General features: G+C 36.3%; 2 protein-coding genes, 1 long non-coding RNA gene and 11 other non-coding genes across 14 annotated transcripts; 2 read left to right on the forward strand and 12 right to left on the reverse strand.

Moving 5' to 3' along the window:
* Positions 1–1337: 1337 nt before the first annotated feature.
* LOC123475802 lies at positions 1338–2399 on the forward strand. Its single transcript, XM_045178850.1, has one exon. It carries the CDS (start codon positions 1376–1378, stop codon positions 2123–2125), a length of 750 nt encoding a protein of 249 aa, XP_045034785.1. The 5' UTR covers positions 1338–1375; the 3' UTR covers positions 2126–2399.
* Positions 2400–3754: 1355 nt separating this feature from the next.
* LOC123475943 lies at positions 3755–5895 on the forward strand. Its single transcript, XM_045179182.1, has 5 exons — positions 3755–3878; positions 4034–4237; positions 4580–4708; positions 4865–4923; positions 5605–5895. The coding sequence occupies exons 1-5, from the start codon at positions 3755–3757 to the stop codon at positions 5893–5895; spliced, it is 807 nt and encodes a 268-aa protein (XP_045035117.1).
* A 2692-nt stretch (positions 5896–8587) lies between these two features.
* Positions 8588–9992, reverse strand: LOC123475732. Its single transcript, XR_006651027.1, has 6 exons — positions 9938–9992; positions 9810–9873; positions 9320–9744; positions 9148–9256; positions 8814–9091; positions 8588–8744 (listed from the first exon to the last, which is right to left on the reverse strand). It is a non-coding gene; the product is annotated as an uncharacterized LOC123475732 (long non-coding RNA).
* Positions 9993–11520: 1528 nt separating this feature from the next.
* Trnac-gca lies at positions 11521–11592 on the reverse strand. The gene has a single exon. It is a non-coding gene; the product is annotated as a tRNA-Cys (tRNA).
* A 466-nt stretch (positions 11593–12058) lies between these two features.
* Positions 12059–12130, reverse strand: Trnac-gca. Its single transcript has one exon. It is a non-coding gene; the product is annotated as a tRNA-Cys (tRNA).
* Positions 12131–12596: 466 nt separating this feature from the next.
* Trnac-gca lies at positions 12597–12668 on the reverse strand. Its single transcript has one exon. It is a non-coding gene; the product is annotated as a tRNA-Cys (tRNA).
* A 1056-nt stretch (positions 12669–13724) lies between these two features.
* Positions 13725–13797, reverse strand: Trnac-gca. Its single transcript has one exon. It is a non-coding gene; the product is annotated as a tRNA-Cys (tRNA).
* A 960-nt stretch (positions 13798–14757) lies between these two features.
* On the reverse strand, positions 14758–14829 carry Trnac-gca. The gene has a single exon. It is a non-coding gene; the product is annotated as a tRNA-Cys (tRNA).
* Positions 14830–15822: 993 nt separating this feature from the next.
* Trnac-gca lies at positions 15823–15894 on the reverse strand. The gene has a single exon. It is a non-coding gene; the product is annotated as a tRNA-Cys (tRNA).
* A 465-nt stretch (positions 15895–16359) lies between these two features.
* On the reverse strand, positions 16360–16431 carry Trnac-gca. The gene has a single exon. It is a non-coding gene; the product is annotated as a tRNA-Cys (tRNA).
* Positions 16432–16898: 467 nt separating this feature from the next.
* Trnac-gca lies at positions 16899–16970 on the reverse strand. The gene has a single exon. It is a non-coding gene; the product is annotated as a tRNA-Cys (tRNA).
* A 1543-nt stretch (positions 16971–18513) lies between these two features.
* Positions 18514–18585, reverse strand: Trnac-gca. Its single transcript has one exon. It is a non-coding gene; the product is annotated as a tRNA-Cys (tRNA).
* Positions 18586–21641: 3056 nt separating this feature from the next.
* Trnac-gca lies at positions 21642–21713 on the reverse strand. The gene has a single exon. It is a non-coding gene; the product is annotated as a tRNA-Cys (tRNA).
* Positions 21714–22178: 465 nt separating this feature from the next.
* Trnac-gca lies at positions 22179–22250 on the reverse strand. Its single transcript has one exon. It is a non-coding gene; the product is annotated as a tRNA-Cys (tRNA).
* Between the last annotated feature and the right edge of the window lie 76 nt (positions 22251–22326).

The following is a 22326-nucleotide window of genomic DNA, read 5'->3' on the forward strand; positions in this document are numbered from 1 at the left end:
TGCTCATTTTACAAAAATTTTTAAGACTCAACCTTCTCCTGACATACTGGCAGGGTCTGAGTTCCTTGAAGGAGTAAGAGATTGCTTTAAGCCAACCCCAAACCTAACAGCACCAATTTCCCTTCTTGAGATTAGAGCTGCTCTAATAGCAATGAAGTCAAACAAGTCCCCTGGCACCGATGGCATTCCTTACGAGTTTTACGTAGAATTTTGGGACGTGATCGCACCCCACTTCTTGGATATGTTTAATCATATCCTGGAAAGGGAAACTCTGACGTCTTCGCAGGGCCAAGCGGCGATCAGGCTAATTCCTAAGTCTTCGGGACTTTGTGGAATTTCTAATTTTCGGCCAATTTCTCTTTTGAATTGTGACTACAAAGTCATGGCATCTGTCTTAGCGAGACGATTGAGGCAGACACTATCTTCTACCATAGGGCCTCATCAAAAAGGTGGGGTACCTGGTAGATTGATTTTCGATAATTTAAGTCTTTACAGAGATGTCATTCAATTTGTTGATGACCGGGGATGCCATGACTCTTCCAACTCTTTGATTCGGGGTATGGGCGCTGCCATTGTTGGAGTTGACTTTGAAAAGGCCTACGACCTGGTTAACAGGGAAGTCCTCTGGAGGATTCTGGATGCCATGGGTTACCCCACCACTTTCGTCCGTTGGTTACAGATTATGTATTCTGTAACAGGAATGTCAATCCTCAACGGATCGGAGGTGGCTGGGGTGATTAGTGATATTCAGTCGATTCGCCAGGGATGCCCCCTATCTGTCCATCTCTTCGTTCTATACATTGAGCCTTTGCTTGTGCGTTTATCTCGAGTTCTCAAGGGTATATCATTGTTTAATGAAAAACTCACTGTCAGAGCCTTTGTTGATGACGTCACCATTTTCGTTTCTTGTGACGAAGATTTTACCAGGGCAGGACAAATCCTTGATATGTTCTGTCAGTGGACAAAGGCAAGGATGAATAAGGATAAAACAAAAGCCCTGGGACTCGGGACTTGGAGCTCTAGATCAATTTGGCCTCTTGAGTGGCTTGTGTCAGCGCCAACATTGTCCCTGTTAGGAATTAAATTTTCCCATTCCATAGAAGAGACAGCTAGTAGGATTTGGAATGATGCATTTAGCTCTTTAAATGGTATTCTGCGAGAGAATGCCAGTCGACGGTTTAATATTTACCAGAGGGTGCTTTTCCTCAAGTCGAAGGCTCTCTCCGGAACTGTGTACTTTGCACAGGTATTACCTTGTAATCAAAAAATGGCTGACCAGATTTCGAAGGCTGTCATGAAATTTCTATGGATGGGAAAAGTAGAAAGGCCGAAGAAAACCGTAATTTTCCGTACTGTCAAAGAAGGGGGACTGGGAATGGTCAACACACACCTCTTTTACCGTTCCCTTTTCCTGTGCCCCATGTATAAAGTCCTGACAGGCCCAAACAGCCCAGAAAGCTCTCTACTTCGGTATTGGATGTCCTTCCCTCTCCGAACCTTATTGCCACTCTACAAGGACAACACCGTCCCCGTAGCAGTCATGAAGAGGCCCTATTACCTTCAGGAACCCCTGCATCAAATCAAGCAACTCTTTGCATCTTCAATCCTGGTGCAGGGGAATCCAATGGTTCATCGGAAAACTTACAACCATTGGGTCCTGGAGGTGACGACAATGGGAAAGCTGGAGATCCTGAGGCCTAATCTGGATTGGCCACGAATCTGGAAGGCGACTGCAGCCCTTCCTAGTAACATCAGAGAGACCATGTTCCTGTTCAACCAGCGACTTCTCCCTACCAGGACCAGATGCCATCGGTTGGATCCCAACGAGGACGCAAAATGCCCAATCTGCCATCAAGACCCCGAAACCGATGAGCATCTGATGTTCCAGTGTCCTGAACGCCTCACCGTTTGGAGCTGGTTGGAAGGAATCATGCGTCAAAAGGGCTGCAAGTCATCAAAAGAAGATCTGATTCGTGGTCATTTTGGGCCAATAGGGAATCTCCGGCAAGCGTTTACTCTTCTGGCTGCCTACATCTTCATCAACTGGAAGGCAAGGAACCATCAACGTACCCCAAATCAAGAAGAAGTAGAGAGCTTATGGAAAACACTTTACCCCCATAGTTAAATCCACCATTCTTTTTTATCCCTTCCCATATTTTACTTTCATTTTGTTCATTTAGTTTGTTTGTGTTTTATTTAATACCTAAATATGTAAAATCTTTGTTTATTTTTGTTTATTGTAATATCCCACCCCAATGTCATCTGCTATTGTTTACTTTTGTTTATTTTTAATTAGCACAACCTATGATCCCTTGCATTTGCTTGTTTTTGTTTCTGTTTTGCTCTAAGGCCCCCATTGCCAAATTTTCTTTTCTCTGCCCTAATAACGTCTGCATCCGAAGGGCGAAATTATTTGTTTGTTTTTGTTTGCTTTTGTTTATTTTGTTTTTTTGAAAATTGAAAATTAACAGAAAATAAAAGAGAATTTTACAATAAAAAAAAAAAGAGATGGATGCAACCGAGCTGTGTTCGGTTTCAAACCCTGAGGAAGACATTTCCTTTTCTGATGGGAGTATTCAGCCAGGCCAACGGGCACTTGACAGCCAGAGGGCTAGTCATGTGAGCGAGACTCAGGAATCTTTGGGCGTCCCCCTCAGCACTCAATCGACTTCTATAGCAGATAAAACTCTCAAAGCAATGGAGGTCGTTAGAAGGAAAAAGGGCAACGATAACAAGACCCAATCCCCAAAACCCAATTTTAAATTTTAATCATGATTAACATCGCGACATATAATATCAACAGAATATCGTCACCTGACAAACTTCAAATAATGCTCAATTTCTTTTTACATCAAAAACTTGATATTATATGTTTGCAAGAAGTAGTTTTCCACTATAACACCGTATTTACTAACCATTACCAGATGCACACAAACCTCGGCCCTAGAAAACATGGGACAGCCATCCTAGTACGACACGGCCTGAGCGTCAACAACATTTTGTTTGAACCGGAGGGGAGGTTGATAGCCATGGAAGTAAAGGGTTTTGCTTTTGTGTGTATTTACGCCCCATCTGGTGACCAAAATAAAACTTATAGGGATTCTTTCCTCCGGGAAACTATTCCGGCTTATGTTGCCCAGTATAAGGCACCAGCAATTATATTGGGAGATTTTAATGCCGTTGACGAGATCGATGACCGGAAAAGTAGCAAGACAACACCACCTAAAATTAGACTAGCACTACTAGAACCCCTCCGAGATTTAGTAAAAGCCCTTTCATTAACAGATGTCTGGAGAGATATTCGGAAAAATGAACCTTGTTGGACGTACTTTTGTGCGACTAGCCAGGCTAGATTAGACCGAATTTATTGTCAGCACCACGTTAAATTTTCTGATATCAATTTGCACGAGTTACCACTCGGGGATCACAGACCAATCGTAGGGTATATAAACAGTACCACCCCTCCTCGTGTAGTGAGAAACAAGTCAAGGGTTTTATGGAAACTTAACACATCAATCCTCGAGGAGGAAGAATATATAAAATTGGTGCATGTCTTTATTGAAGAAATGTCCCAACATACATCCCGTATTGGAAACGTAGACCACTGGTGGGAGAACATTTTCAAACCTGGCCTCAGGCGTTTATCAATTAATTATTGTAAAAGAGAATCTGTGACCAGAGAGTCAAACGGAAATTACTCCAACATCAACTAAAAGAAACCGTGAACAATGCAAATCTCAATCATGCGCGCTACATGGAGTTGAAACGTGAGTTTCTAGCCTGGGAGCGAGAAGCATTGAGGGGATTTGCAATACGTTCACGCGTTCAAAGTACAGCCGAAGAAGAGACATCTACCTTTCATATGAACAAGTCAACGAGTAATTTCCAGAAGTCTCTGATCACCCAACTCAAAACTAATGATAACTGTAAAATTACCCAATCTGAGCAAATTAACCTAGAAATAATTAAACATTTCAGTGGAATCTTTCAGAACCAGCCCGCCCCTAATACCCATTTAGCTGAAAATTTATAGAAGGGATTAGAGGTGCACTTAACCGCACAAAACCCACTAAAAACGACCCGGGTCTATCAGTAGTAGCTCAGTCGTTAAACGCTCAAGCGTTCAATCGAGGAGTACTAGGTTCGATACCGGAGAGTGACAATCCACTAGTGTCTCCATTTACAGTAGAGGAAATTAACAACGCACTTAGGGCAACTAAAAAGAACAAGGCCCCAGGTACAGATGGCATTCCTTTTGAGTTTTATTTAAAATTCTGGGATGTTATTGGTGTTCATTTTCTAGAGATGATGATTTGTGTGCTCGACAAAAGAAAACTTCAACCGTCGCAGGGAAGGGCAGCTATTAGATTAGTCCCAAAAATCCCAGCACCGAGTAAAATCACAGATTACCGGCCAATTTCATTGTTAAATACCGATTACAAGTTAATCGCGTCAGTATTGGCTTTTCGTCTGAGAAATTCTCTTCAAAACTCTCTAGATTCACATCAAAAAGGTGGTGTACCTGGCCGCTATATCTTTGACAGCTTGTGTTTAATTCGAGATGTCATCGATAATACAGGCCGTAAATCAAAAGAAGTATCTTCCCTCAAACCGGCCGCCATTATCGCGTACGATTTGGAGAAAGCATATGACCTTGTCAACCGAGACGTACTGTGGGAAGTGATGACAGCCATGGGCTACCCTCCCCTGTTTGTTGATTGGTTAAAAACACTGTACAGTATAACTGAACTATGCCCATTGAACGGTAATGACATAGTCGGTACTGTGGACAATGCACAATCCGTGCGACAGGGGTGCCCTCTGTCAGTCCATCTGTTTGCCCTCTATATTGAACCGCTTTTAGTTTGCTTGTCTAGGGGTATTGACGGAATTGAACACTACGGAAAACGCATCCAAGTTCGTGCATATGTAGATGATCTTGTAGTTTTTGCCTCATCAATGAAAGATGTACGTCGTGCATGCGAGATTATTCTGGAATTTTGTGCCTGGACAAATGCACGTATTAACAAGGGGAAGACAAAATTACTTGGTCTAGGCATCTGGACCCTACATTAAACTCAACGATCTGTAGTGACACAGTGGGCAGCGGCGTCGGCTGGGGTTTCTGAGGTTAAGAGTTCGATTCCCCATAGAGGCAATTTTAAACAGTCATATTCTAAAAGTAAATGGCCGTATGATTGGATAACTCAAGTAGATGAATTAAAAGTTCTCGGAATTACTTTTTCTTCCGAAACAAAAAAAACAGTTAAAGACAATTGGCAAAGACAGCTCAACATCATCCAAAATATTCTCATCAAAAACACACACCGTCATTTCACTTTTTATGGTCGCATCCTTTTCATTAAACAACATGTTTTGTCACAACTTGTTCATATAGCCCACGTACTTCCCTGCAACAAAACCCAAGCCCTTCTCCTCCAACAAAAATGCAACAAATTCCTTTGGGCACAACGAAGAGAGCACCCACCCCTAAATGTTTTGATCCGCCCCCGGCTTCAAGGTGGGCTTGGTGTCACTTTACTTTTTCCATTCTTCCTGTCCCTTTTCACTCGGCAAATTTTCAAATCTTTAATCCACCCCGAGGCTATTGAGAGAACTGCAACTGTTTATTGGTTGGGGCCACATCTCAAGAACCTCCTTCCACAAATCACCCAGCCTAGGTTTAATGCAACCCATTCATCGCATCCATACTTCACTACCTCACTTTCAACCATCACCGATCTACTAAAAGCTGGCATCTTCACATCGTCAACTGTATCGAATCACCGCGCCACCTACAATCACCTGATCGCTAACATAGGGCAACCAGGGAGAACAGAGATTGCGAAACCGGACCTTGACTGGGCTTCCATCTGGCGTGTAAAAGAATTTTGAATGGTGGCCAAAACGAAATTAATGTTGTAGAGGGAATTGGCGCAATCGGTGTCTAAATTGAAATCAGCAATCAATGGAGCTGGAATGGGCCCAATAAAAAAAAAAACCAAAAACGTTGGCTGGCGCAGATTCCGGCTGAATACGGGTTTAGAGTCACCTTAGGGGCGTTTTTTGGAATAAAGATGGAACAAAGGCCAACACACAGACACTGCATTGGTATTTTTAAAAACCTCCTTAATAATTTGCCTTCTTGCTGGCCGAGTCATCAGTGATGGAAATCCATGATTGCTCTACAGATAACAAGGTTTTGGTAACGTTGGTTAAAGTTGTGGCGTAGCACTCAGGTCGTTGATGACAAGATTCCTTCGGTAATGTCCTTCGGGCAATTTTTTTGAAAAAAATTTTCCATAGACATGTAACGTGGGCCAAAGATAAACAGATTTTGGATCCAAGATTTCTAAATTTCAATCAATTTATAGTGTTTGCTTCGTTCTCCGTCTTGTCTTCTTTCACACTTACGTTTCATGACGTCACCGTTATCAAAATGTTCGGTAATAACAAGCCAATTCTTTCAACTTACGCTTTTCGCAGAAGCGTCAATTATTGGCGTCAATTATTGGACCAATAAACTAGTTTTGAATTAGAGAGTAATTGGCATTCAACTATAAAAACCTAATTTACAATTTACAGGAAGAGTAATCATCAATACCTTTATTATGAAGGGGAAAGCTGAATTGCAAGCTAAATCTGGAAGATCGCATTCCATGAAGTATGAAGAGTCACTACCATATATGAAAGCTCTGCATTGCAAACTTGTTTGTTGAACTGTTAATTATTAATTATGTCGATTTGTAAGTTCGGAAATAAAAATCTGAGTCCTTGAACTCAATCTCTTTCTTTTCATTGTCTTTGCAAGCTATTAACAAGTTTAGGAATATTCCATGCTTTTTTTAATCGCCTCCGTTCGGCCTCTCCTGTTGCTATACCATATGGTGTGCCACGTTACCGATAAGCGGATCCGTATAGATGAGTATAGCGCTCCTTCATTTATGTACGCCTTCCCTTTATGACTGTGGCCAAAAATAGCTGAATATTATACATTGTTAGCACGCAACCTATTTGCGCAAAGAATTATAGGTTCAATTTTGTTCAATTCAATTTTTAGCCTTGACGGCATCATCTCCTCGGCTATAATCCTATAAAGCAAAGAGGTCGGCATAATTAAAAACTGCATTATATCCCTTGTGTGTTTTATTGCATTATGAAAAAGCGATACGTAAACACACCAATCACCGACACACAATAGCCTACGAAAAAAAAAATCCTTTTGCATGGCCTGATATGGAGCATTACACTCTCCAAGTCATTCCATTGCCATCAACTTAATAGTCTGATGTCTCATCTCTTCTGAGCGGATATGTCTGTATAAAACTTACCTTGGCCATAGAAGCTCAGCAGTTCCGCTCATCCCGGTAGTTTCGATGGATTACCATTTCGATCGGCGCCGACACTGATTGATGGTTTCCCTTTTTGTTTTTCTATTTTCTCCCATTTTTTCTTTTTTTTTTTCAAGCGACCCCGTCCTCGCCACCTATAAAATCCCTATTTTATAGTCGTCGCAGTTGGCAATGATAAGGTGTTGGAACTTTTTACTTTTGTTCAACAACCAGACAACAGCATCGTATATAATGATGCGCTATACGCACCCGAGTGCTGTGTTAATGTCCCCCCCCCTTTTTTTAACGCTGCGCATTCGCTGTACTACTTTCGTCATTGTCAAACTATAGAGACGATTGTCGACTATAGACTGGACCAGTTTGATGCTGTGGTTCACTGGTCAATAATCAGGAACACAATTTCAACAATAGAAAGCGACCGTTGATGGTCTATACAGTCATCCACGTGTCTACATATAGGGGCATACAATTTTATGCAGACAAAAAAGTTAATAGGGCGGACCATTTGTTTAATGAAAATGCTGTAATCAACATCAAAGCAGCAAGACAAGAGCACAAAAGCTATTGATGAGAAGAGAAACATTAGTTTGCCGCACTCAGCCGATGTAGCGGCACCGTGGAAAAGAAGAGATTCAATCAAGCTTGAGCTACGGGATTTCTCTGCTACACAAGACGACAAATTTTGGTCAGAATGTATACTATCTAGAATACCGGGCGGAGAACTTATAGATAGATTTAAACGCGGATGGAGGAAAAAGAGAGAAAGATATGGAAATCCGACCGAGTGAACAAAGTCAAATACCATTGCTGTCTGGCTCTCGGCCATTTTCTCTTTTTCACTGTGGCGGGGGCTTGATGGTATAGCCAGCACTATAATAATCTGCCGACGTCGGTGGTATCCGGCCTACTGGCCTACTCAAATTGGTATCTGGGTCCGTGACGAGCTCCTTGATGAGACAGAAATCAATTACGTAGGTAACGTCTGGCACCGTGAGCGATTTTTCAGTGATATTCGTGGACCGAAGGATTTTCCGGAAATTACTGAAATGTGGAGCTAGACTAGACATTGGCTGGAAGACGCGATTTTACTCTTAACTGGTGATTTGTGAATGTAGTGGTAGGATGTACCAACAGTTCTCGAAATCAGAATTGATGTCGTAGTCGAGCAAAGCTTTGTGCATATTTTCTAATTCACAGACGCCGGGCAGGAATATAAGTATTGCGCTGCGGTTGCTGGAAATGTTTTCATATTTTGGATTTTGAATGGCGACCGTAGCGCTGTATCTCTCGTCTGCCATCGAAAGCCGAAATTAACTTAGCGACCGCTTCGTATTTGAGCTTATGGATTTCCGGTACGCTATCATAGGGGTAGTTCATACTCCCCCCTAGAAACTGATAACGAAAACCGTAATATTATATTACATTTATTGCTCTTTTTAAAAAATGCTATTGTATACTGACCTCTAGTTTTTGAAGATGTTCACTATATTAAACACGTATGTCGTGAGGTTCACCGTGCTCCACTTCAATTATGGGAGCGTTGCGAAATGGTCTTTTGGACGTGAACGGAAAGTTTCCAATGACGGGGCTATTGAAATATTGGCCAAATTTGTCGGCATCAAAAGTAACTGACATCAGAAAGACTTTAGTTGTCGTCCTCGTATGACGGAGGAACTTGCGGACGACCAAGAGAAGGAAGTCAGTATCTTCATCCCTCTCGTGCACTTCGTCAATAATGACTGGAAAAGAAACAGACATTAGCATAACAAAATTTAGCTAATAGTCAGGAACTTACTGTGGGTATAGCCTTCAAGGGATTTTTTGGCTACTATTGCTTCAAGAAGGCATCCTGTGGTCAGATAGGTGAGCAAAGTTGATTCACTTACTTGATGTTCCATGCCAACCTAGTAAACACATAGCTTTCAATAGTAAAAGTGATAACAGTGTGACAAAATATTCAAAGTTACTCTGTATCCAACAACGGTTCCCAATGTCCAATTTCTTTCATAGCAGACCCTTTTGGCTATGCTAATGGCTGCAATGCGCCTTGGTTGAGTCACAACAATGTTGCAAGGAGTTTTGGTTCGGTAGCATTCATCTAAAACAAATTGGGGAACTTGAGTGGTTTTACCACAACCGGTAAAGCCCTTAACAATGATGACATTTTTTTTTTTAGAAGTTCAAGAATGGCTGTTCTTTGATTGTCTATTGCCAATGGACTTCGGTTAGGTGCCTCGAAATTGTAATCATTGAAAGCAGCTGCCTTTGCTTGGAGACCACTAACATTCAAAGCATTAAGCATGTCTTCACAGATAGTGGATTCATCTTCGAGCATGATCTTGCCAGCACCTATCATTCTGCGTTCTACGAATCTCTGTTTTCTAGCAGCAACCTGAAAAAGACACAATATATTTGAAACAATGGAATCCAAATATGTGCAAGATACAAGAGACTTACTTCCAATAACTTTTGCTGTTCTTCTTCTCGATATTGTTATTGTTGTTGTCGAGCATGTTTACTACTGCAATATAAAAAAATATATAAAAATCTACTGTTTAAAACATTTTGTTAAAGAAAACACTTACTGTTTAGTGACTGTTATACAGCCTTCTGCACTGACTGCAAAGCATTGACAGTTATAAGGTTACGCAAACAAAAGCGAATTCACTGCCTAGGATTCGGCAACCAGCTAGGTAACAATTACGCAAATTAATTTTTTAAAACTGTAATAGAATCAAATGAAAAAGCCACTATACCACGTAACAAATTTTGACAGAATTTTTTACAAAATTTGGGGACGATTGGTCATTCAGGGAAGAAACGTATATGGAAATACATAATGGACATTAAACCTTCTGAGATCTACTACTACTACCCTACTCCCTATACCCCACACCCTAAAATTGTTATAGTCCTTCGGTATATATACATATATACCCTCAGGGATAAAATTGTTATAGTCCTTCGGTATATATACATATATACCCTCAGGGATAAAATTGTTATAGTCCTTCGGTATATATACATATATACCCTCAGGGATAAACAGACTTTACACAACAGCTAATTTGGTTTCTTGGTAGAAAAGAAATTAGATCTAAATGAGAAACATGGTGTGCTTCAATAACCGTACGTACAATTTCAGAAATAACTCAATTTTTTTAGTATTTCTTGAGTAGGGGAGAACGGGGTCAACTTGGACACGGGTCATATTGGACAAAGACCCTAAGTGCTACATGTTATGGAAAAAAAATTTTTTTTTTTAATTTTTGTATAGACTGCAATGTTTAACGTTCTAGAAAAAATATTGATTAAAATCGAATCATTATTGTTCTTATTATCGCAGAATTAAAAAAATGGCCCTGTTTGATGTAATATTCTTCCCTACTACTGTAAGCATTTTTAAAGTGAAAAACAGTACAAGTGAATAAAATAATGATATGTGAAATAGCCAATTCATTTCTTTAATGATTGATAAAAAACTGAAATTTTAATGCCTTTCCAGTGTTAAGTTATTAACGAAATACTAAATAGCACCGGGTTGGGTCATTTTGGACACACAGTTTTGGGGTCATATCGGACAACTTCGATATTGGAGTGGGAGGTGCTTGTGGAGAAGCCATATACGCCCATTTGACAAATCGATACTCGATACTCTGTTAAGCCCTCCCATTTTACTCTACCCGCCTACAAATTGTCCATTTCAGCCCCCTATTTCGTAAAAATGACATAACTCTCTATTTTTCATTTCTATTGCAAATATTTCAATATGAATGAATAAAATATTGAATAAGCAGTCTACCCATATTTTTTATAAATTTATTTTATGTCTCCTTATGAGGAAAACTGGCAATGTCCAATCTCACACCGTCCCTGTCCAGTTTCGCCCCGCCGTTTAAATAAAAACTTTAAAAAACCGACTTCATTAAAATCCTTATAACTCGTTTATTTTAAGACTTAAAAATTACAAAAAAATTGAGGAGTTACCCAAGAAGGTGCTAGACCATTAACTAAAAATTAATATTACAAAAAGAACATAGAAATCTAAATAAAGAGAAAAGAAATTTTTTGTCCAGTTTGACCCCGTTCTCCCCTACATATAGTTTAGGAAATTCCACAATACGTAAGCTAACTCACTCAGTTTTTTTATTATATCAATTATAATCACAAGGGGCACCCAGGTTTGAACTGGGGACATTTCGATCTGCAGTCGAATGCTCTACCACTGAGCTATACCCCCTTGATCGATTAAAAAGAGGACAAAATAACAATTTTTGTGCTGAATCTATCAAATATTTTTAAATTTGATTAAAATTGGACATGAAGCCCTGCGTTGATAAGCTAAGCTGGTCTGTTTTGGGATCTTGTATTTCAAAATTGCTTTCACTATTCGCTCATCTTTCCCTAATTTTATTAAGCACACAGAATAATAGCAGAAAGTTTGTGTTAAAAAACGGCAAGGAATCCGATTTCGATGCTTCATCACATTGAATAAAATAAACAGACTTTACACAACAGCTAATTTGGTTTCTTGGTAGAAAAGAAATTAGATCTAAATGAGAAACATGGTGTGCTTCAAAAACCGTACGTACAATTTCAGAAATAACTAAATTTTTTTAGTATTTCTTGAGTACGTATAGTTTAGGAAATTCCATAATCCGCAAGCTTATTCACTCAGTTATTTTATTATATCAATTTTAATCACAAGGGGGCACCCAGGTTTGAACTGGGGACATTTCAATCTGCAGTCGAATGCTCTTCCACTGAGCTATACCCCCTCGATCAGTTAAAAAGAGGACAATATAACAAATTTTGTGCTGAATCTATCAAATATTTTTTAATTTGATAAGAATTGGACATGAAGCCCTGCGTTGATAAGCTAAGCTGATCTGTTTTGGGATCTTGTATTTCAAAATTGCTTTCACTATTCGCTCATCTTTCCCTAATTTTATTAAGCATACAGAATAATAGCAGAAAGTTTGTGTTCAAAAACGGCAAGGAATCCGATTTCGATGCTTGATCACATTAAATAAAATAAACAGACTTTACACAACAGCTAATTTGGTTTCTTGGTAGAAAAGAAATTATATCTAAATGAGAAACATGGTGTGCTTCAATAACCTTACGTACAATTTCAGAAATAACTCAATTTTTTTAGTATTTCTTGAGTACATATAGTTTAGGAAATTCCACAATCCGTAAGCTTATTCACTCAGTTTTTTTATTATATCAATTATAATCACAAGGGGGTACCAATGTTTGAACTGGGGACATTTCGATCTGCAGTCGAATGCTCTACCACTGAGCTATACCCCCTTGTTCGGTTAAAAAGAGGATAAAATAACAAATTTTGTGCTGAATCTATCAAATATTTTTTAATTTGATTAGAATTGGACATGAAGCCCTGCGTTGATAAGCTAAGCTGATCTGTTTTGGGATCTTGTATTTCACAATTTCTTTCACTATTCGCTCATCTTTCCCTAATTTATTAAGCATACAGAATAATAGCAGAAAGTTTGTGTTCAAAAACGGCAAGGAATCCGATTTCGATACTTGATCACATTAAATACAATAAACAGACTTTACAAAACAGCTAATTTGGTTTTTTGGTAGAAAAAAAAAATTAGATCTAAATGAGAAACATGGTGTGCTTCCAATAACCGTACGTACAATTTCAGAAATAACTAAATTTTTTTAGTATTTCTTGAGTACGTATAGTTTAGGAAATTCCATAATCAGCAAGCTTATTCACTCAGTTATTTTATTATAACAATTCTAATGCACAATGGGGCACCCAGGGTTTGAACTGGGGACATTTCGATCTGCAGTCGAATGCTCTTCCACTGAGCTAAACTTTATCTATCAAATATTTTACAAGAAGGAAAAATGAGTTTGTGTCTATCTATCAAAATAAAAATTTTAAATAATTTGCTACAATAAGATTTCTTCTGGTTGATAACTAATTTTCTTTTTTTATTTCAAAATCTTTTTCATCTTTAATTATATTATTAAATAAATAGAAGTTTTGTTTTCAATCTGCAGTGAATACTGAGATTTGTTATTAGATGACATGAAGTGCGTTGATATTTGGATTTGTTTTAAATTTTTTTTTTTTTTTAAAAAAAAAAAAAAAATTTAATAAATATAAATAAACAGACTTTACACAACAGCTAATTTGGTTTCTTGGTAGAAAAGAAATTAGATCTAAATGAGAAACATGGTGTGCTTAGTACAGCAATTTCAGAATATTTTATTTTTTATTTTATTTTTCAAGTTTATTTACTTGAATTGGTTTAAACATATCCTCTAATATCCCATCAAAGAAAATAAAATCTCAATTTTATTTTATTTATTTATTAAATTATATTTAACAAGTGGGCACCCAGGTTTGAACTGGGGACATTTCGATCTGCAGTCGAATGCTCTTCCACTGAGCTATACCCCTTTGTCAGTTAAAAGAGGACAAAATAACAAATTTGTGCTGAATCTATCAAATATTTTTTAATTTGATTAAAATTTGACATGAGCCCTGCGTTGATAAGCTAAGCTGTTTTGGGATCTTGTATTTCAAAATTGCTTTCACTATTCGCTCATCTTTCCCTAATTTTATTAAGCATACAGAATAATAGCAGAAAGTTTGTGTTCAAAAACGGAAAGGAAGTTTCGATGCTTGATCACATTGAATAAAATAAACAGACTTTACACAACAGCTAATTTGGTTTTTTGGGAGAAAAAAATTGAATTTAAAAAAAAAAAAGGGGGGTTTTATAATATACAAAGAAATAACTAAATTTTTTTAGTATTTTTGAGTACGTATAGTTTAGAAATTCCATAATCTGAAGTTATTCTGTTATTTTATTATATCAATTCTAATCAAAAGGGGCACCCAGGTTTGAACTGGGGACATTTCGATCTGCAGTCGAATGCTTTCCACTGGTTACCATCAGTTAAAAAGGGAAAAAAAAAAAAAAATTTTGTTAAAAAAAAAAAAAAAATTTTAAAATTAAAAAAAAATAATGAAGCCCTGCGTTGATAAGCTAAGCTGATCTGTTTTGGGATCTTGTATTTCAAAATTGCTTTCACTATTCGCTCATCTTTCCCTAATTTTATTAAGCATACAGAATAATAGCAGAAAGTTTTGTGTTCAAAAACGGCAAGGAATCCGATTTCGATGCTTGATCACATTAAATAAAATAAACAGACTTTACACAACAGCTAATTTGGTTTCTTGGTAGAAAAGAAATTAGATCTAAATGAGAAACATGGTGTGCTTCAATAACCCGTATCGTACAATTTCAGAAATAACTAAATTTTTTTAGTATTTCTTGAGTACGTATAGTTTAGAAAATTCCATAATCCGCAAGCTTATTCACTCGGTTATTTTATTATATCAATTCTAATCACAAGGGGGCACCCAGGTTTGAACTGGGGACATTTCGATCTGCAGTCGAATGCTCTACCACTGAGCTATACCCCTTAAATAGTTAAAAAAGAGGACAAAATAACAAATTTTGTGCTAAATCTATCAAATATTTTTTAATTTGATTAGAATTTGACATGAAGCCCTGCGTTGATAAGCTAAGCTGATCTGTTTTGGGATCTTGTATTTCAAAATTGCTTTCACTATTCGCTCATCTTTCCTAATTTTATTAAGCATACAGAATAATAGCAGAAAGTTTGTGTTCAAAAACGGCAAGGAATCCGATTTCGATGCTTGATCACATTGAATAAAATAAACAGACTTTACACAACAGCTAATTTGGTTTCTTGGTAGAAAAGAAATTAGATCTAAATGAGAAACATGGTGTGCTTCAATAACCCGTACGTACAATTTCAGAAATAACTAAATTTTTTTAGTATTTCTTGAGTGCGTATAGTTTAGGAAATTCCATAACTCGAAGCAGTTATTTTATTATATCAATTCTAATCACAATGGGGCACCCAGGTTTGAACTGGGGACATTTCGATCTGCAGTCGAATGCTCTACCACTGAGCAAGAACCCCTTGTTCGGTTAAAAAGAGGACAAAATAAAAAAGTTGGTGCTGAATCTATCAAATATTTTTTAATTTGATTAGAATTGGACATGAAGCCCTGCGTTGATAAGCTAAGCTGATCTGTTTTGGGATCTTGTATTTCAAAATTGCTTTCACTATTCGCTCATCTTTCCCTAATTTTATTAAGCATACAGAATAATAGCAGAAAGTTTGTGTTCAAAAACGGCAAGGAATCCGATTTCGATGCTTGATCACATTAAATAAAATAAACAGACTTTACACAACAGCTAATTTGGTTTCTTGGTAGAAAAGAAATTAGATCTAAATGAGAAACATGGTGTGCTTCAATAACCGTACGTACAATTTCAGAAATAACTAAATTTTTTTAGTATTTCTTGAGTACGTATAGTTTAGGAAATTCCATAATCCGCAAGCTTATTCACTCGGTTATTTTATTATATCAATTCTAATCACAAGGGGGCACCCAGGTTTGAACTGGGGACATTTCGATCTGCAGTCGAATGCTCTTCCACTGAGCTATACCCCCTTGATCAGTTAAAAAGAGGACAAAATAACAAATTTTGTGCTAAATCTATCAAATATTTTTAAATTTGATTAGAATTTGACATGAAGCCCTGCGTTGATAAGCTAAGCTGATCTGTTTTGGGATCTTGTATTTCAAAATTGCTTTCACTATTCGCTCATCTTTCCCTAATTTTATTAGGCATACAGAATAATAGCAGAAAGTTTGTGTTCAAAAACGGCAAGGAATCCGATATCGATGCTTGATCATATTGAATAAAATAAACAGACTTTACACAACAGCTAATTTGGTTTCTTGGTAGAAAAGAAATTAGATCTAAATGAGAAACATGGTGTGCTTCAATAACCGTACGTACAATTTCAGAAATAACTAAATTTTTTTAGTATTTCTTGAGTACGTATAGTTTAGGAAATTCCATAATCTGCAAGCTTATTCACTCAGTTATTTTATTATATCAATTCTAATCACAAGGGGCACCCAGGTTTGAACTGGGGACATTTCGATCTGCAGTCGAATGCTCTTCCACTGAGCTATACCCCCTTGATCAGTTAAAAAGAGGACAAAATAACAAAATTTTGTGCTGAATCTATCAAATATTTTTTAATTTGATTAGAATTGGACATGAAGCCCTGCGTTGATAAGCTAAGCTGATCTGTTTTGGGATCTTGTATTTCAAAATTGCTTTCACTATTCGCTCATCTTTCCCTAATTTTATTAAGCATACAGAATAATAGCAGAAAGTTTGTGTTCAAAAACGGCAAGGAATCCGATTTCGATGCTTGATCACATTAAATAAAATAAACAGACTTTACACAACAGCTAATTTGGTTTCTTGGTAGAAAAGAAATTAGATCTAAATGAGAAACATGGTGTGCTTCAATAACCGTACGTACAATTTCAGAAATAACTAAATTTTTTTAGTATTTCTTGAGTACGTATAGTTTAGGAATTCCATAATCCGCAAGCTTATTCACTCAGGTTATTTTATTATATCAATTCTAATCACAAGGGGGCACCCAGGTTTGAACTGGGGACATTTCGATCTGCAGTCGAATGCTCTTCCACTGAGCTATACCCCCTTGATCAGTTAAAAAGAGGACAAAATAACAAATTTTGTGCTAAATCTATCAAATATTTTTTAATTTGATTAGAATTTGACATGAATCCCTGCGTTGATAAGCTAAGCTGATCTGTTTTGGGATCTTGTATTTCAAAATTGCTTTCACTATTCGCTCATCTTTCCCTAATTTTATTAAGCATACAGAATAATAGCAGAAAGTTTGTGTTCAAAAACGGCAAGGAATCCGATATCGATGCTTGATCACATTAAATAAAATAAACAGACTTTACACAACAGCTAATTTGGTTTCTTGGTAGAAAAGAAATTAGATCTAAATGAGAAACATGGTGTGCTTCAATAACCGTACGTACAATTTCAGAAATAACTAAATTTTTTTAGTATTTCTTGAGTGCATATAGTTTAGGACATTCCATAATCCGAAATTTTATTCACTCAGTTTTTTTATTATATCAATTATAATCACAAGTGGGCACCCAGGTTTGAACTGGGGACATTTCGATCTGCAGTCGAATGCTCTACCACTGAGCAAGAACCCCTTGTTCGGTTAAAAGAGGACAAAATAACAAAATTTGTGCTGAATCTATCAAATATTTTTTAATTTGATTAGAATTGGACATGAAGCCCTGCGTTGATAAGCTAAGCTGATCTGTTTTGGGATCTTGTATTTCAAAATTGCTTTCACTATTCGCTCATCTTTCCCTAATTTTATTAAGCATACAGAATAATAGCAGAAAGTTTGTGTTCAAAAACGGCAAGGAATCCGATTTCGATGCTTGATCACATTAAATAAAATAAACAGACTTTACACAACAGCTAATTTGGTTTCTTGGTAGAAAAGAAATTAGATCTAAATGAGAAACATGGTGTGCTTCAATAACCGTACGTACAATTTCAGAAATAACTAAATTTTTTTAGTATTTCTTGAGTACATATAGTTTAGGACATTCCATAATCCGAGCAATTTTATACACTCAGTTTTTTTATTATATCAATTATAATCACAAGTGGTCACCCAGGTTTGAACTGGGGACATTTCGATCTGCAGTCGAATGCTCTACCACTGAGCAAGAACCCCTTGTTCGGTTAAAAAGAGGACAAAATAAAAAAGTTTGTGCTGAATCTATCAAATATTTTTTAATTTTATTAGAATTGGACATGAAGCCCTGCGTTGATAAGCTAAGCTGATCTGTTTTGGGATCTTGTATTTCAAAATTGCTTTCACTATTCGCTCATCTTTCCCTAATTTTATTAAGCATACAGAATAATAGCAGAAAGTTTGTGTTCAAAAACGGCAAGGAATCCGATTTCGATGCTTGATCACATTGAATAAAATAAACAGACTTTACACAACAGCTAATTTGGTTTCTTGGTAGAAAAGAAATTAGATCTAAATGAGAAACATGGTGTGCTTCAATAACCGTACGTACAATTTCAGAAATAACTAAATTTTTTTAGTATTTCTTGAGTACGTATAGTTTAGGGAATTCCATAATCCGCAAGCTTATTCACTCGGTTATTTTATTATATCAATTCTAATCACAAGGGGGCACCCAGGTTTGAACTGGGGACATTTCGATCTGCAGTCGAATGCTCTTCCACTGAGCTATACCCCCTTGATCAGTTAAAAAGAGGACAAAATAACAAATTTTGTGCTAAATCTATCAAATATTTTTTAAATTTGATTAGAATTTGACATGAAGCCCTGCGTTGATAAGCTAAGCTGATCTGTTTTGGGATCTTGTATTTCAAAATTGCTTTCACTATTCGCTCATCTTTCCCTAATTTTATTAAGCATACAGAATAATAGCAGAAAGTTTGTGTTCAAAAACGGCAAGGAATCCGATATCGATGCTTGATCACATTAAATAAAATAAACAGACTTTACACAACAGCTAATTTGGTTTCTTGGTAGAAAAGAAATTAGATCTAAATGAGAAACATGGTGTGCTTCAATAACCGTACGTACAATTTCAGAAATAACTAAATTTTTTTAGTATTTCTTGAGTACGTATAGTTTAGGACATTCCATTAATCCGAAATTTTATACACTCAATTTTTTTTTTTTATAAAATAAAAAAAAAAAGGGCCACCCAGGTTTGAACTGGGGACATTTCGATCTGCAGTCGAATGCTCTTCCACTGAGCAAGAACCCTTATTAAAAAAAGGACAAAATTTTTAAAAAATTTTGGGCTGAATCTATCAAATATTTTTTAATTTGATTAGAATTGGACATGAAGCCCTGCGTTGATAAGCTAAGCTGATCTGTTTTGGGATCTTGTATTTCAAAATTGCTTTCACTATTCGCTCATCTTTCCCTAATTTTATTAAGCATACAGAATAATAGCAGAAAGTTTGTGTTCAAAAACGGCAAGGAATCCGATTTCGATGCTTGATCACATTAAATAAAATAAACAGACTTTACACAACAGCTAATTTGGTTTCTTGGTAGAAAAGAAATTAGATCTAAATGAGAAACATGGTGTGCTTCAATAACCGTACGTACAATTTCAGAAATAACTAAATTTTTTTAGTATTTCTTGAGTACATACAGTTTAGGAATTCCAAAAATTAAAAATTTTAAAAATAAATTTTTTTTTTAATAAAATAAAAAAAAACAGTGGTCACCAGGTTTGAACTGGGGACATTTCGATCTGCAGTCGAATGCTCTACCACTGAGCAAAAACCCCTTTTTTGGTAAAAAAAAAAAAAAAAATAAAAGTTTGTGTGAATCTATCAAATATTTTTAATTTGATTAGAATTGGACATGAAGCCCTGCGTTGATAAGCTAGCTGATCTGTTTTGGGATCTTGTATTTCAAAATTGCTTTCACTATTCGCTCATCTTTCTAATTTTATTAAGCATACAGATAATAGCAGAAAGTTTGTGTTCAAAACGGCAAGGAATCCGATTTCGATGCTTGATCACATTGAATAAAATAAACAGATTTACACAACAGTAATTTGGTTTTTTGGTAAAAAAATTAGATCTAAATGAGAAAATTTTTCAATAACCTATACAATTTCAGAAATAACTAAATTTTTTTGTATTTTTCCATTAAAAGGTTTGAACTGGGGACATTTCGATCTGCAGTCGAATGCTCTTCCACTGAGCTATACCCCTTTATCAGTTAAAAAGAGGACAAAATAACAAATTTTGTGCTAAATCTATCAAATATTTTTTAATTTGATTAGAATTTGACATGAAGCCCTGCGTTGATAAGCTAAGCTGATCTGTTTTGGGATCTTGTATTTCAAAATTGCTTTCACTATTCGCTCATCTTTCCCTAATTTTATTAAGCATACAGAATAATAGCAGAAAGTTTGTGTTCAAAAACGGCAAGGAATCCGATATCGATGCTTGATCACATTAAATAAAATAAACAGACTTTACACAACAGCTAATTTGGTTTCTTGGTAGAAAAGAAATTAGATCTAAATGAGAAACATGGTGTGCTTCAATAACCGTACGTACAATTTCAGAAATAACTAAATTTTTTTAGTATTTCTTGAGTACATATAGTTTAGGACATTCCATAATCTGCCGAAAGCTTATTCACTCAGTTATTTTATTATATCAATTATAATCACAAGGGGTCACCCAGGTTTGAACTGGGGACATTTCGATCTGCAGTCGAATGCTCTTCCACTTACCACGAGCTATACCCCCTTGTCCGTTAAAAGAGGACAAAATAACAAATTTTGTGCTGAATCTATCAAATATTTTTTAATTTGATTAGAATTGGACATGAAGCCCTGCGTTGATAAGCTAAGCTGATCTGTTTTGGGATCTTGTATTTCAAAATTGCTTTCACTATTCGCTCATCTTTCCCTAATTTTATTAAGCATACAGAATAATAGCAGAAAGTTTGTGTTCAAAAACGGCAAGGAATCCGATTTCGATGCTTGATCACATTAAATAAAATAAACAGACTTTACACAACAGCTAATTTGGTTTCTTGGTAGAAAAGAAATTAGATCTAAATGAGAAACATGGTGTGCTTCAATAACCGTACGTACAATTTCAGAAATAACTAAATTTTTTTAGTATTTCTTGAGTGCATATAGTTTAGGACATTCCATAATCCGGAATTTTATACACTCAGTTTTTTTATTATATCAATTATAATCACAAGTGGTCACCCAGGTTTGAACTGGGGACATTTCGATCTGCAGTCGAATGCTCTACCACTGAGCAAGAACCCCTTGTTCGGTTAAAAAGAGGACAAAATAAAAAAGTTTGTGCTGAATCTATCAAATATTTTTTAATTTTATTAGAATTGGACATGAAGCCCTGCGTTGATAAGCTAAGCTGATCTGTTTTGGGATCTTGTATTTCAAAATTGCTTTCACTATTCGCTCATCTTTCCCTAATTTTATTAAGCATACAGAATAATAGCAGAAAGTTTGTGTTCAAAAACGGCAAGGAATCCGATTTCGATGCTTGATCACATTGAATAAAATAAACAGACTTTACACAACAGCTAATTTGGTTTCTTGGTAGAAAAGAAATTAGATCTAAATGAGAAACATGTTGTGCTTCAATAACCGTACGTACAATTTCAGAAATAACTAAATTTTTTTAGTATTTCTTGAGTACGTATAGTTTAGGAATTTCCATAATCCGTAAGCTTATTCACTCATTTTTTTTTATTATATTAATTATAATCACAAGGGGTCACCCAGTTTTGAACTGGGGACATTTCGATCTGCAGTCGAATGCTCTACCACTGAGCTATACCCCCTTGATCAGTTATAAAGAGGACAAAATAACAAATTTTGTGCTGAATCTATCAAATATTTTTAATTTGATTAGAATTGGACATGAAGCCCTGCGTTGATAAGCTAAGCTGATCTGTTTTGGGATCTTGTATTTCAAAATTGCTTTCACTATTCGCTCATCTTTCCCTAATTTTATTAAGCATACAGAATAATAGCAGAAAGTTTGTGTTCAAAAACGGCAAGGAATCCGATTTCGATGCTTGATCACATTGAATAAAATAAACAGACTTTACACAACAGCTAATTTGGTTTCTTGGTAGAAAAAAAATTAGATCTAAATGAGAAACATGGTGTGCTTCAATAACCGTACGTACAATTTCAGAAATAACTAAATTTTTTTAGTATTTCTTGAGTACGTATAGTTTAGGAAATTCCATAATCCGCAAGCTTATTCACTCAGTTATTTTATTATATCAATTCTAATCACAAGGGGGCACCCAGGTTTGAACTGGGGACATTTCGATCTGCAGTCGAATGCTCTTCCACTGAGCTATACCCCCTAGATCAGTTAAAAGGAGGACAAAATAACCAATTTTGTGCTGAATCTATCAAATATTTTTTAATTTGATTAGAATT

The sequence above is a fragment of the Daphnia magna genome, linkage group LG9, assembly GCF_020631705.1.
Source record: "Daphnia magna isolate NIES linkage group LG9, ASM2063170v1.1, whole genome shotgun sequence".
In the NCBI taxonomy this organism is placed as follows: Eukaryota; Metazoa; Arthropoda; class Branchiopoda; order Diplostraca; family Daphniidae; genus Daphnia; species Daphnia magna.